Source organism: Bos taurus, chromosome 3 (genome assembly GCF_002263795.3).
Source record: "Bos taurus isolate L1 Dominette 01449 registration number 42190680 breed Hereford chromosome 3, ARS-UCD2.0, whole genome shotgun sequence".
NCBI classification, from domain to species: Eukaryota; Metazoa; Chordata; class Mammalia; order Artiodactyla; family Bovidae; genus Bos; species Bos taurus.
The window spans coordinates 66,725,955-66,741,779 of NC_037330.1; the positions used below are offsets into that span (position 1 = coordinate 66,725,955).

Consider the following 15,825-nt stretch of genomic DNA (forward strand, 5'->3'; position numbering starts at 1 on the left):
GCAGATTTATATTGGTTAACTTGAATCTGTAGGATTGCACCTATTTGGGTGCTCTGTTCAGGTAAGTAGTAAGATTGAAAAAAATGATGGAAATAGGAAGTGGCCCCAACCAACACAACATTGTAAAGCACTTGTTCTCCAAAAAAAAAAAAAAAAATGTAGCTCCTCATATACTCTTTATGCCTAGAAAGGTTGATGTCCTTGTATGAGGCCATGCCGTTGAAGTGAGAGTTGCTGATGAAGACCAAATATCAAAAATTATATATAACTTTATGTTCTGTTCATTCAAGCTACTGAAAAAAAAATGGTTTATATGTTTGAATAGCTCTGTATATGGCACCCCACTCCAGTACTTTTGCCTAGAAAATCCCATGGACAGAGAAGTCTGGTGGGCTGCAGTCCATGGGGTCACTAGAGTCGGACACGACTAAGCGACTTCACTTTCACGTTTCACTTTCATGCGTTGGAGAAGGAAATGGCAACCCACTCAGTGTTCTTGCCTGGAGAATCCCAGGGACGGGGAAACCTTGTGGGCTGCCGTCTATGGGGTCGCACAGAGTCAGACATGACTGAAGTGACTTAGCAGTAGCAGCTCTGTATAGAAAGAAAAAGCGGATCTTCCTTGGCTCGTTTTAAAAAATAAGTGGTCTCTGTATTACAATCTCATTTTCCCACTTGGAGTAGTGGTGAAGTCGCCACTCTTAAGAATTGGTATAACTAAATGTGGGTTTCAGCAGTGCCTTTGGGAAAGAAGTTACTTAACCATTTAGCTAAAAGATAGCATCTAGGGTTAGATATTGCTTGTAAAACCAAAATATTTTTAAATAAAATTGAAATGAAAATTTAAAAAAATGAAATTGTGATTTTGTGTTAAATACCCTGGAATTTTAATGTGGCCCTGTATTCACAATAAAGTCAGTATTCTCTGAATTAAGTCTTCCTGTAAAAAATCAATGGAGTATGAAAGATTTGTGCAGTAAGTCCCATAACTTTGACTTCAGAAGGTAAGAGACTTGAATAAGTCCTACTCTTACAACTTACTAATTATGGGATAGCAAGCAAGTTTTGAACTTAAAGTCTGTTTTATCTATAAAATGATGAATGACTATTATATTGAATGAATTTAGTAAGTTCTCAATATGTATTAGTCATATGTGTAGACTGGTTTTCATATAGATTTAGACTGATTAAGGAAATTACCAGGATTTTTCTTGAGGATATAAACTAATAAAGATATAGCATCCTATGATGCTCCCAAGTATAAAAGAATCAGTAAGAAGATTTCTTTTTCTGACTGAAAAGTCCCATACTGTTAATGCATCAGTTTTTTATGAAAAATTGAGTGAGGGTCAGTCAAGTGCAGAGGAAGTGTAACGTGCTGAAAGGCCCAGATGTGAGCATGATGACTTGAAAAATACAGCCAGTTTACTGTGTTCCGACCTTGAGTGTTGGAAAGATACCGACAGCAGAGAGAGGCTGGAAAGGAAAGTATAAGCCAGGGTGTCCAAATATCTTGGTAAAAGCGTTGAATGATATGCTGTCCTTAAAAGTTTTATTAGTCCTAAAGACACCAGGAAATAATTTCAAATAGGACAGTGACATCAAATTTATCTTTTAGGATAATCACTGGAATATCATGAGATGAAATACGGATTTCTTTTTCCAAGATTTTTTAATTGGCTCTTCATTGAAAGAAGATAGGACAGTTCATGGTTATAAAATAATTGTTTCTTATATGGGCTAGTTCCTGAAAATTCTTCATAAGGACTGTTGTACTTGAGGCAAACTTGATTTAGGAAAACCACACAGGATGACAAAGCGTTTAGGAGACAAAGCATTGGATTTGAAACCAAAAGATCTTCATTCCTATCCCAGCTTTGCCACAAGCTAGTTTTCTAGGAACTTAATCTGAGCCTCAGTTTTCTAAAATAATATGGCAGTAAAAATAATAGAAGAATTTGTAAGTTTCCACCTACTATTTTTTAATGTCCAGTTAACTTGGAGTTCTGTTTATTTGCTAGAGAGGGGGGTGTGTGTGATTAATTGATTATGGATTTTAGATGCAAATGTATAACTTTGTTTATTCTAGCTAAAACAGGAACGGATCCAAATTCAGCAGCTTGGGCTGCTTATTATGCTCACTATTACCAGCAACAAGCACAGCCACCACCTGCAGCTCCTGCTGGTGCACCAACTACAACCCAAACCAATGGACAAGGTAACTATGGTAACTAAAGAATTTATTTTTTATATAGAAGTGAAAACTTGTGTTTGGAAATATATATGAAGTACATCAGTGTATAATACCCCCATATTTATAATACTTAGTTAATAATAGCTTAAGTAGCCTTCAGTTTTTAAAAACAAGTTACTTTGAGTTAACTGTTAAACCAATAAAAGTTGTAAGATACATTACCAAGAATACCCAGATAATCTAGCTGTTAAATGTGTATCTCCCCCATCTGTTCCATTACCCTATCTTATGTGTCCATATCTGTTGTCATTAGTCTTTTTCAGAATCATTAAGACCAAAGTGTAGACTTAATGGCCCATTACTCTTAAGTACTCCTTTCTGTGTTTCTCAAAAAATATATATAACCATCACACAGCATTCAAAATCAGTTAATCAACACTGATTGTTTTTACTATCCCAAGGCATAGCCCTTACCCCATTTTACCAGTTGTTCCAACAATTTCTCACCAGTCAAAAATAATTCCTGTCTTTTTCTTTCAAAAGAGTACAGACCTTTTGTGAGATGCTTATGGGTCAACCATAGGTCCCTTCAACCTTTTCTCATGAAGATGAGGTCATGATCAAGGTTCCTGCTTACATACAATATGGCAAGAATACTGCAAAAAAATGAATGAGGTCTGCCAAGGTTCTATAAAAACACCATTTTTCTCTTTGAAATTAATACTGTCTGCAGAGTTACAGCAGCAGCAGGAAAGTTATACAGTGATTATACCACTGTTCTATTCTCTTTTTGGCAGGACAAGTGGGATAATTTTATTGTTTCCTTAAAGACACAGTAGAAGTTTTACAGTTCAGTTTGATTAGACGTGATTTATAATTTTAACTTTTTTAAAAAAAATGAGAACAAAAATAAAGAACTAGTACAAATTATAAAACTGCTAGAGCAAAGAGAAATTACCTTTCTGATCAAAACATAACACTACAGCTAAACTTCCTTAGAAAAAAGATTTCTCAGCTGAACTTAGGATTCTGTTCCTCATTGAAGGCCTTAGCCTTCATTGATAGTACCTACCTAATTCAATTACAAATATGATAATTTCTGCTTCCATCATTTTTCTACATTTATTAGGTGGTATTTTACTATAAGAAAGAGGTTTCCTTTTCTTTCTATTTATTTATGTCAGTATGGATTTAATAGGTTTTATTTTAAACTTAGCCAGATTGGCCAGTCAGGAGCACCTTCACGATGGCTCCTGTATTCTTTTGACATGCCTGTCAGTTCTTTCAGCACTTTCCTGCTTTCTTGGACAATAAGATGCTTACTTTGTGTTTTTGGAGCTTCAGCCCTTGAATTAACTGTTTTTCCAAGGAGCCCTAATTTTTTTTAGTAGATAATGATATTTAGAAGCTAAATAGTTGTGTTTGTTGCCACTGAGGTGTTATTGCTACTAGCTCCATTCAGTGTGCAGAGCTAGGAAATGAATTTACATGCATGCATACCTACATATGTATAAAAATACATAAATATCCATATGTGTATATAATTTTTAAACTGTATGTTCATATAACCTGCAATTCTATTCTAAGACTTGAAAGTTTTTTCCTAGCTTTTCTGTTTTCCATGCTTATACATGGTGAAAGACCTGGTATCTTCAGTGTGTTTTCTTATTTGACCAATGAATTTACTTATGCTCACTGTAACTACTATTCTAAATAGATGAAGCATCTTTCTGCCCACTCTGTCTCTTCCCCCAGAATCCTGGGTGGGTCTTTGGCACCAGCAAGGATGCCACTACCACACAGCATTTCCCTCCCCTCATTCCCCATGACAGACTACTCCCAACTCCTCTCACACGTACACAAAAACACCCCAGCGGCCAAAATTGCTTTCTAAAAACCTTAATCATAATTTTTTTGTTTTTCTTGAATAAGGAGATCAGCAGAATCCAGCTCCAGCTGGACAGGTTGATTATACCAAGGCTTGGGAAGAGTACTACAAGAAAATGGGTATGTTCTACATTTCATTTTTATGCATTTTATTAAATTAAAATATTCAGTAAATACCACACTAAAAGGTTAAAGGTTTTGATAAAAAGCATGTTTTTTCCATGGTTTTAGTACCTTGGACTTCTTTTGTCCAGTAATTTAAAATCTTGACGTGTAGAAGGATACATTCCCAAATCACTGAACTCTCAGAAGTATCATGGTCATTACAAATCATTGTTTAAATTGTGGTTAAGAAGTTTTTTTATTTCTAAACACAATTTACTAGTTGAAACTAAAATATAGAGCACCAAGCAATAATTGGTTGTGTGCAGTGTTATTTTTTCTGCAAAATAAACAGATACAGAAGTAACCTACAGTGATAAAGGAAGTTAATTAAAACATATGCATATATGAAAAAAGAAACAGTCACCTGGAATTGCTGTCTTCTTCATTCAGTAAACATAGAACGTGTATTACATGCTAAGCATAGAAATACATGCTGAGAATGTGATTGTGGGCACAACACCTAGGAGTTCTGCCCTTCTGGTTATTATATTCTAATGGAGAGTACAGTTGTTAATAAAAGTGCTTTGCAAATACTGTATCAGTGGTTCCCCACCCCCCTTACCCATGGGGGATATGTTCTAAGTACTTCGCCGCATGGGTTCCTGAAAGTGCAGATCGTCCTAAGCTCTATATATGTACTATGCTTTTTTCCTATTATCAGGTTTATTTATTAGGCACAGTAAGAGAGTAACAACATTAATAAAATAGAACAATTAGAGTATATTGAATGAAAGTGAACATGAATGACCTGTCCCTCAAAATACCTTGTCCAAATTTAATGCCTTTTCCATCTTAACCAACCATATGTCACACACTGTAACTATGTGTCACATACTATAGCTGTAACTTGGATTTTGAGGAGTGACAGCAAAACTTCGAATTTTTTTTCTGCCACAGTTTAATAGATTTGTTCTTCCTGTAGATCTTAGCGACCTCAGCATACAATTTTTTTCTTATTAAATAGATAACTTTTTACCTTTTCACTTAAAGGAAAAGCCTTTTTGGCATATCCCAATTGCCAGCATCACTCTTCTTGTACTTTAGGGCCATTATTAAGTAAAATAAAGGTTACTTGGACACACAAGCACTGCAATACTGGGACAGTCAACATTATATAAACAAGATAGCTGCTGAGTGACTAATAGGTGGAATATGCCAGATAAAGGGACAGCATGAGATTTCATGTTGCTATTCAGGATGATGTGCAGTCTAAAACTTATGAATTGTTTATTTAATATTTTCAGGTCACGGTTGACCTTAGGTCACTTCACTGCAGAAAACAAAACCATGGATGGGGGTGGTAGGGGGCTACTGTCTGTTCACTGACATATGTACGGATTGGGAAACAAGTCCCACAACTACACAGTGGTGGAACCAGACTTTGGAACTCTTGAAAATGAAAGAAAGTGAAGTCGCTCAGTCATGTCCGACTCTTTGCGACCCCATGGACTGTAGCCTACCAGGCTCCTCTGTCCATGGGATTTTCCAGGCAATAGTACTGGAGTGGATTGCCATTTCCTTCCCCAGGGGATCTTCCCGACCCAGGGATCGAACCCGGGTCTCCGGCATTGTAGACAGGCATTTACCATCTGAGCCGTCCAAACCTGTCTCCTATGTTTGCATTTTTCAGGGACCATTTCAAATCCAATGATGTACTTCTGGATAGATCTGGCTGTTTCTCATGTGCTTATTCTCTTAGTCATTTAAAATGAAATGACAAACAAGCTAATCATATAAACTTGCCCATTCTGCACTGATATTGAAAGTATCTATGGTGATAGGTTTATCATAAAATAACAGTCTACTTGTGATTGATTCTCAGTGTAAATTTCAGGGTTATTTGCCAAAGAATATTTGCCATTTTTCACAGAAAAAAATTTCCAGAATGGTGATTCTATTAATCTTTATATAAAAGTACATAAAACTGGTGATGAGAATGTTTTACACAGCTAATTTGTGTTTTTAAAAAACGAAAAATAATTTCTCCTCTTAGGCTTTCTAGAAAAGTTGCTATATGTTATTCCTGAGGTTGTAACAAATTCATTAATTTATGTATTTGTGGCCCAGCTTGACCCAGTTTATCTCAGGCAGACCTATAACAACTAAAATTCTGCAAAAAGAAATTTTAAAAAGACTTGAAGACAGAATACTGTAATTAGGGCGATCACACAATTTATTGCCCAAATGGGGATACTGTTGAGAATAACCCGGAATGCTGTTTTAGTAATCATTCCTTAACAACATAGTGGACATGACCTGTGGTCACTAGCTTTTATGAAATAGCATCATTACTAAAGGTTAAAGAGTTTTCTTTTCACAATGGGCAGTATGCTTTATATGATTCCTACATTAATACTGAAATTGGGTAAAAACAAACCCTGTTGGTAGACTTAGGTATTTAATAAATTCACGTGTTACTCACCCAAAATATGTTGTATAATCTGCAAGTTCTAACCATTCAAATCTTTATTTTTAAGGGTAGACATTTCACTTTGCCTTTTAAAAAGTTGTTTGTGTTCTTTTCCCTGCTGACTGCTGTATAAAATTGTAATTATAGAGGTAGTCTGCTGGTCTGTCTTGAAACCTTTGTGGGAAAAGGTGGTATAGAAATAACTTAAAACACTATGTTTGACTGAAGATCCTCCTTAACCCTTGCCTTCTTTTCACTTGTTATTTTTCTGTAGCACTGCAGGTATAAGCTGTTATTTTATAAGCAAAGTGAACTGGTTGAATGATTCCCTTTAAATGTAAATCTTAAATAATGTTAGGTGATCTTTAATGATAGCTGCTGCTGTTGCTGCTAAGTCGCTTCAGTCATGTCCAACTCTGTGCGACCTCGTAGATGGCAGGCAGCCCACCAGACTCCTCTGTCCCTGGGATTCTCCAGGCAAGAATACTGAAGTGGGTTGCCATTTCCTTCTCCAATGCATGAATGCATGCTAAGGTGCTTCAGGCGTGTCCGACTCTGTGCAACCCCATGGACAGCAAGCAGCCCACCAGGCTCCTCTGTCCACAGGATTCTCTTGGCAAGAACACTGGAGTGGGTTGCCATTTCCTTCTCCCTTAATGATAGCTACAAGGTCTATTTTTCCTGTGGAAGTTTTCTTCTGTTTTGGATATTTTTTTGGTATATGATTGATTGCTTAACCACTTTGATTTCTTTTAAGTGCATTGCTTGTCCTTAAGACCTTTTTAGGATAGCTACAAATAAGAGACCTTAAAGGATAAAACTTATCAGTTGAATCTTTGATGTTTTTAAATAGAAGGGAAAGAAAAGAGTACTAGAATACCAGGGAGAGACAATGATCTTTATCTCCAAATTAACTCCCTTATTTGTAGAGATTTTTAATCTTCCAAGTGGCAGAGGTAGGATTTCCTAGGACTCTGGATGTCCTGATTTCCATCCAGTGCCCTTGTCACCATACTAGAACTGTCCCAGACTTTGAAGCCTTTTCAGCTTTTTCTGTTAAGAAAATCCACAATAACATTATAGATTTTTCAGTTTGCTTATTAAAATAGACCTCTGTTGAAAACAGATAAGTTGTTTTTAAATTAGTTTTCTAAGAGAATTCTAAATTACCTGCAATTAGCACAAAGAAAACTTAGGAGAGAAATTCTTAAAGATGAGATACTTGAAGGTTAATGAAAGAAACTAAGAAATTCATATTGCTGCCATATAAGGAATGACAGTAATCTGGATGTGTGTGCTTTTGAAGCTAGAACGAAAGGAAACTTTTCTAAGTAAACTCCCTAAAGAGAAACAGGGCTTCAAAATAGAGATATAGGAAGTTTCTATTTGAAAAGAGAGTAAGTGATGACATTTGGGGATAAGTTTGACTTCAGAGAGGCCCTTTTAATGTCAAGCACTGATACAGTGAACTCTGAACCCTTAGCATATGATACCTAGCATATGATACCTTAAGCCTTTAAAAGAGCCAGGAGAGAGTGATTGTGGGAAAGATAAAGGTGTCTGAGGATGGAATCTATTCAAGCGGAACTGTCTCTTAGGCTGTAATGGAATGTTGCATGTGAACTCTAGGGTGATTAAGTCTTATCTCTGAAATGAAATGAAATTAAGATTCTTACATTGTCACGTTATATGTAAATGTTAAGTAATGTTCTACTGAAGTATAAACTAAACTGTCTCACGTCAAAACAGTTTTGGAACTGAGGGAAAGAATAAAGGGAACAGGTTAAGTACATGCCTTTCCAAAGGGCAAGAGGCTAGAGGAAGATCCAAAACATAAAAAGATTAGACGGGAAAAGTTCTTTCCCTACTTTATAGCTGAGCAAAAAGAATCGCGTTTGCTCTTCATATAGGAGTGGAATGAGTTTTTCTATGGATGCTTTCAAGATTGGAGTGTCAGATGTTGGTGACTTAACCACGTGTTTATGTTTCTTGGAGTATAACATGTTTACTTTCAGTTTTCCACAGGAATATTTTGAGTTTGGGGGTGTTTTTTCAGTGAAAATTTGAGTTTTGATATTTTCTTGATATGTCTCCATGGTAACTGTAGTTTTTTTCCTCTCTAAAAATGAGTGTCTTTTAATGAAGTTTAGTTCCATTTTTAAACCTGTAGTGGACGTCATCGTTGCCTTAAATAAATTTGGCCTCAAGTCAGAAGGCTTTGCAGTGGGCAGTTTGTTTTAAAAAAAAAAAAAAAAAATGTGTGTTGGTTTTTTTTTTATTCTTAGTACCAGGATATTTGACAATTACTGAAACTGGTTTTAGATTTACTTGAATTGTGTCTCATAAAATCAAAATATTAAATTCATTTCCTAAAAGAAGTATGGAAAAACGAAAGTGTGATAATTTTGTTAAGAGAATATAGGATTTCTCTGTGCTGCTGCCTGTATAACTAGGGGGAGTTTCTTATGTTTCTTAAGCCATACATCTTCAATTTTTATTTCCTCAGTTGCTTTTATTCTTTAACCACTTTTGTGATGATAATAGACTATTTTCTAAAATTGCCTTGGTATGGCACCATCTAAGAAACATAAAACAGCTTTCTCTGAGTATTTTTTGTCTGGTTGTCATAACTTCATAAAGCCAAATGAACTGCAAACTAAATAAAATCTGTTCAAATAAAGAAATAGGAAAAATTATGGTCTCTTTCTCCCGAACTTTTAATTTTTTTAATACCTTCAAAAACCAGTATAGCGAACACCTATATGTATATTTTCTGTCCAGATTCACCATTTTCAAAAAGTTTGTCATATGTACTTTGTGTGTATATATACTTGTTTTGGTGCCTGAGCCATTTCAAAGTAAGTTGCAAGCTGTTGCTCTAAATAAATTTTTAATAACATTTAAGTTTCCCTGGTTGTCAGAAAAAAGTGCCTTGTAGCTACTTGTGTGTAAGAGGTAGGGTTGTCATTATTATTATTATTTTTTTAATACAGAGCCCATTCACGTTTCATGCATTACATTTGATTATGTCTTTTTAGTCTCTTAATTCAGGAAAGTCACCTAGAAAAAAGACCTCTTTCTGAAAGCTGTTGAGTTTTGTCTTTCATTGATTTTGTTGCTTAGAACCTCTTCAGTAGTGATTATTTTTTATGTCCTGCATCAGGTTATTTTTAATAAAATTGTTATCATTTGGGCATAGCATATTAAAACTTTCAATATCTTATTAAAAGATATCTTGAAGATTAGTGTTATACATAGTTTATAGGTTATTAATCTGGAAAGAACAAATCTTGGCCAGATCTTAAAATAATAGTTTTTAACTGGGTTTTTGTTTCTCAAGAAATATTCTCTCTTCATTGAAGATTTTCATTTTATTTTAAAACCTGTAGTGTAACAAATCCAAATGGAGAAGAAAACTACCAAAAATAGTGGTCCATTCATTCCCCGCAACATAACCATTGGGGAACAGTGGACTGCATGTTCAGACTTAATTTAGAATATGAACAGTTTATAAAAACTGTAACTGAATCAAGAAACTATGTAGATAGTTTTGTTTTTTATTAAAGAGTAATGCTAAAGAACTGAAAGTTATGATAGTATGGCAAAAAGAAACTAAAGAGTATTTTGATTTTTTAATTACAGAGTAGGTTTTGACACTAAGGAATATTAAAAATAGAACAGGAGCAATTCTGACCCTCTGTGCTTTTGTCTTTATAACCTGTACTTACAGTGGATATAATTTTGTATTAAAATTTAGGGGGTTTTTTTTAGGTCAACAAGGGCAGACACAAGATTATTCAAAGGCTTGGGAGGAATATTACAAGAAGCAAGGTATTGTTTTTATTAGAAATGAGATTCTTTGGGGCTTTTAATTGTGGTTACAGCAACAAAGTTGTTCTGTTTTCTCAAAAGGTCAAGCAGTTCCTGCTCCTACTGGTGCTCCACCAGGTGGTCAGCCAGATTATAGTGCAGCCTGGGCTGAGTACTATAGACAACAAGCAGCCTACTATGCCCAGACAAGTCCCCAGGGAATGCCACAGCATCCTCCAGCACCTCAGGTATAATAAATTTGCTAATGTGCTGATTTCAACTTCAGTCATGTTCTATGCATGTTTACTTTTGTCTGGGATTCTGTTTGCCTTGTAAATTTTTATCTGGCAAAACTATAAATGAAGTACTGTGGTATATTGTTTTGGGTTTTTTGTTTGTTTTTTTATAATGCTTCCTGGCATCTGAGTGCTGAATATTTCTATAATGCCTTTGATTTTAAAAATAAACTTTTTTCCCCCAGGGATTTGCAAATCATGCAAGAAGCCACCACCATTTATATTAACCAGTTTTTCTTTCTTAGAGGATTCACTCCTGAGTTAGCTCCATTTAAAGGATTTTCTTTAACTTTTTGTGTATTTCTTATGTATCTCTTCTGCACAGGGCCAATAATAAGAAGTGGACAATACAGTATTTGCTTCATTGTGTGGGGGAAAAAAACCTTTGTTAAATATATGGATGCAGACGGCTTGATGAAGATCTTAATTTTGTTTTTGGTTTAAATAGTGTTTTTCCTTTCTTTCTTTCTTCCTTTCTTTTTTCTTTTTTTTGAAAATGTACAAAATATCTATCACTACTGATAGGAGGTTAATATTTCTGTGTAGAAATGAAAATTGGTTTGTTTTTAGTATTTAGTGTAGATGTACACATTCCAGCAAATGTATTTGCAACTATTATGTGGTTAATGCTTTGTGATATAAATGTACTTTTTTCAATGTATACTTTCACTTTTAAAATGCCTGTTTTGTGCTTTACAATAAATGATATGAAACCTCCTGTGTCGGTAAGTTGGATATGTGGGTATTTAAAGAATTCATAATTTCTTAGTAATGATAAATTAAGATACATATACACAAATATATAAGCTTTCCCCATGAAATATTAATTTGAGTTTTTAAACACTGGCATGTTTTCTTCCCCCTTGCAGTATAGTAGTAGATTGGAGGATCTTTTCCATTTATTGTATTTGGCTGTTTTCAGCACAAGTAATCCTGATATCTTCATTTTTTTCCTTCTGTTTGATTAAAAACTGCATGTGTGTACAATGATCTTTTGGCATACTTCCATTGCATTAACAGTGAAATTTCCTTTTATACATGACCACTGTTTCAGACCTGTACTGCTGCTATAACAGTTAACCTTTCTGTTTTTAATTTGATAATTACTTGATTTCCAAGACTGTTTCAGCATAACTAATTTTAAACAGTTTTCAAATAGTAAATATGGGTAGTCTATAATAAGAACAGTATTTTTTTTTTCATGTAAAGGAGCTCTTGCAAGGTATGCAATATTAGTGTGTTTCTTTCTAAATGTAGGGTAGAAAAAGTGAATAGTATGCAAAAAGTATAGCTATAGTGCATCTGCCATTGAAACATTATTGCGGTATGAAAATGTTTGAGCTATTTTTTTCTTTTTTTTTTTTCCTTTTTGCAGTATAGATAAGCTTTGTTTTGTAAATGCACAAGTCCAATCATTGAATCAACTTAATTTTTTTATGTACTTGAATCATTTTATTACTCTATAACACTCATGCTGAAGTTCTGATATTTTGTTGAAATCCATTGTTTTACTCTTTGCATATTTGTTGGCTCTTTGCATATTAATATATTAGACTACATGCAAATACAGTCTGTCTTGCCATTGTCTGTTGAAGTGCAGGTTTGATCCAGCCAGTATAGAACTAGCTCTGTAGGGGTGAGGAGGACTGTGCTGTGTATCATCCTTGATTGTGTTCCTTCAAGGAGCATTGCACTGTAAGTACATCAGAATGACAAATTGATGAACTGCAACAGTATCTTTTTGTCAATGTTCCACATAATGCAAATGCCATACTTTGTTTGAATATTATGTTGGAATACAGTGCTTATATCTTGGAAACCATAACTGCTTCTTAATTTAACATAGAATATTCATAGGTCTGTATTTTTTTTTAAGTGAGCTTAATGGGTAAGTATTTTTGATATGCTTTAGCTATAGCTAAAGAAAACTCATCATTAACAAAGTTGAATAGTATTACTCATTGGTGCTCCTAAAATATATTGCTTTTCAGTGTAAAATAATGCATATCTTATATATTAATATGAAAGACTTGAAATGTATCAGACAGGGTGGTTTTCAGTTTGCAAATATTAAGCAATGTAGTGGTTTTAATACCATTTCCTAAATATGTATACTAGTTCTTTCATTGGTAGGGGAGCACCATTGGTTGTTCTGAATATACTATAAAAGGAAGATGTACAGGACATAAATGTTGAGATTATTTATAGGGTAGAAAATAGCGGTACAGTTCATTGTAGCTGTTTTGAAATGTTTTTGACTATCTTATAGAACCGAGAGTGACTTCTTCCCTTGCCCTTATTTAGATATGGATATGTAGTTCTAGTTTGAAGTTTTAATAGTTAAGGAGTTATCTGTTTAAGAGTAGGGTATTGATGTGAACAGTTTCAGTATTTTGCATGATACTGTTTTATAGATGACCTTTTAGGAAAGTGGTGCATTTATTAATTAAACTGAAGAGATAGTTTTCAGTTGGATTCAGTACTCACAAATTGGAGGCTGTTGATTTTGATTCATTTAAGGTTTAAAATCTTTATTAATTGCAAACAGTGCAATTATTTATACTTCACAGTGCCTTCCCAGACCTTCCACCTTAGGTTCTGCTGCAAAAAGCAACAGGTAAGCACAACCTAAGGACATATATAAATAAATATTTCAGTACATTAATGTTGTCCCTGTGAGGTTTTTGTGGTTGTGTATTCAAAAGCAATCTGCTACTGCTTCCCCAAAATGTATTTTGTTATTTATGCTACCATTTCAGTGGAAAGTCTGTAAGTTGTTCAAACAACTGTTTACTTTTCTAGGTGATGTTTTTATTTTGATTTTTCTTTTTATTAAAACAAGAAAATTAAGAGTAGATTGCTGCTGTAATTAAACTACATCCAAACTTTTTATAATCTTTTCCCTAATATAGAAAAATTGTTAGAATTTTAAAAGGAAAGTTACATAGTTCTCAAGATTTAGGAGATCATTTGGTCAGAAACTTCAACAGCCTTCACAGTCTGTTTATGATTGACAAGACATTTTCTTTGCTCTCCAAAGCTATGGAGTCTTTACTTTTTTTCTTGTTCTTGAACTATAGCAATTCAGTAAGGGCGTTATGGGTCAGAGTTTTATTATGACCTTTTTTCCTTAAGACAACTCAGTTTTCCTAACTCTTATTTATATACACCGAAAGAAATACTGGCAGTATGTTTGATAAAAGGCATGTGCATCAGTGAAATGTTAACTGTATAGCAAATAACCTATCATAATCTGTATAGCAACCAATATTTTTCTGATTTATAATACCTTAATAACTTGACGCTGCATTTATTTTATTTTTTGCCAGTTTTAAATGTTTGTGTGTTCTTGTAGATAATTTTAACTGGTAAATATTTTGAGTTAAGATGAATGTATTAAAGCAGCATCATATCAGTTTTGTTTATTCGGTTTCTAAAATGTGCTGATCCTTTTAAAACTCCTGCTTATCTTTGCAACAAAGAAAAATATTCAAAAATACTGCCTTCATTTTCACACACAGTGCTGAAGATGCTGCAAGCACCAAATCATAGCTCATAAAATCAGGTCCTGAGATAGTTACCCATAAAGAGGAATCCTTTGAGTGTATGCCATTGGTGAGCCGATGAGCATGGACCATAGAAGGGCTCAATGTAGAAGGTAAAATTGGCAAATCGTAACTGAGAAAAATGAAATGTTTTCCCATACGTAATATGATACAGGGTGTACTGTGCCTGCTTTTGATCACTTTTCATTTTAAAGTGCTATTCACTTGATCTTAAATGTTCCATGAAATGTTAAATTTTGAAAGTTAGTTATTGCACCACATTTATGTGTGTGTATATGTGTTTTAATAGTCAATGTTAAAATTGATAATATAAAGGAGCTCTTTGAACCTTAAGAGCCTGTCAAGTTTTGCTTAGTTGTAGTTTGCATTTTTATAAAAGAAAATACATATGAATGCTAATAGATATTGGGGCATTGTTTCTATCTCATGAGAATTTTTTTATTCATTAGCATAAGCCTTCATTGATACTGCAGGCATTTTTTAAATGGCGCTAATCTTAACCTTGAAATAAATGGAAAGCAGAAAAGGTGAGCCAGTTGATTTGAATGCAGTGGTGTTAGGAGTGGTAGAGACAATGTTTGGCTTGAAATTGATTTATTTAGCACTTGACAATATGTTTTTGTTTTTAAGATTTCATAGTGTGGTGGTAATTAGAATTCTTATAGTTTGATGTTTCTCTTAGAAATGGGAAGTATACTTTTATTTTTAATAAATGAAAATGGTTTTAATACTAAAATTAGTGATTTAATACTAGTTGTTTATGAGCATTGTAAAATATATTCTTAGACAAATACCTGAGTAGTTAATTTACAGGAGTGGGTTTGTGTAGGAGTAAACAATACCTTAAGAGGAAGATAGGAATATATTCAGAAGTGATAATGTTTGTTTGAATACTCTTGCCAGGAGAACCACTTCTACCTGCAAAGTTATGTTCTTTAGAATAAGGTTGTAGAAATTACTAGTTAATAAAGATGTCTTTTTATTTTCTGAAAATTCTGCCTCACTTTAAAATGTATTATAACAATACCTAAAGATAATTTTGATTCTGAAAATAACCTTATTTTTTGTTTAGTCATGAGTTTTCTTGCCACAGTATAAACTTCTGAGGGATTTTTTTTTAACTGGTGCTTTTAAGAAAGCAAATAAGTCCCAGGATTTTATTTTCTTCAGTGATACCCCTTATAGGAACTCATAAATGTATTTGCACATATATATATTTTTTCTTATGCATGCTCAATGCATTTTCGTCCTGAGAAAAGTGTTCTCTACAGAAACTACCCGTGTAAAAAGAAGATTGGCTTAAAATGGCTACTGTGATGGGAACAGTGTCTTAGGGAGATGCAGCTTGGACTTGAGGTAAATTGAATACTTTACAAACTGTGGTTTAGTTTGTTTTAATACCATTGTATGTAAAGGGGTACATGATTGCTGTAATTTTGTATTGATTATGGTTTCCTCAATAAAAAAAATAAATGTACATTGGTGAATATTATTAAG

The 15,825-nt window shown here is 33.9% G+C and overlaps 1 protein-coding gene across 24 annotated transcripts in view; it reads left to right on the top strand.

The window, feature by feature from the left end:
- The window catches only part of FUBP1 (far upstream element binding protein 1), a 34,354-nt gene extending 18,534 nt beyond the window's left edge, over positions 1-15,820 (top strand). For 5 of the 24 annotated variants that reach the window (XM_059883837.1, XM_059883842.1, XM_059883850.1 and 2 more), the window contains 6 exons: positions 2,090-2,227; positions 4,127-4,201; positions 10,428-10,487; positions 10,569-10,714; positions 13,333-13,379; positions 14,284-15,820. In XM_059883837.1, coding sequence (XP_059739820.1) covers positions 2,090-2,227; positions 4,127-4,201; positions 10,428-10,487; positions 10,569-10,714; positions 13,333-13,379; positions 14,284-14,314 — 497 coding nt within the window. In that variant the 3' untranslated portion in view covers positions 14,315-15,820. Of the gene's footprint in view, positions 1-2,089; positions 2,228-4,126; positions 4,202-10,427; positions 10,488-10,568; positions 10,715-11,087 lie in introns of all 24 variants that reach the window. The other 19 variants (XM_059883854.1, XM_059883859.1, XM_059883868.1 and 16 more) reach the window with 13 other exon arrangements.
- Positions 15,821-15,825: the final 5 nt, after the last annotated feature.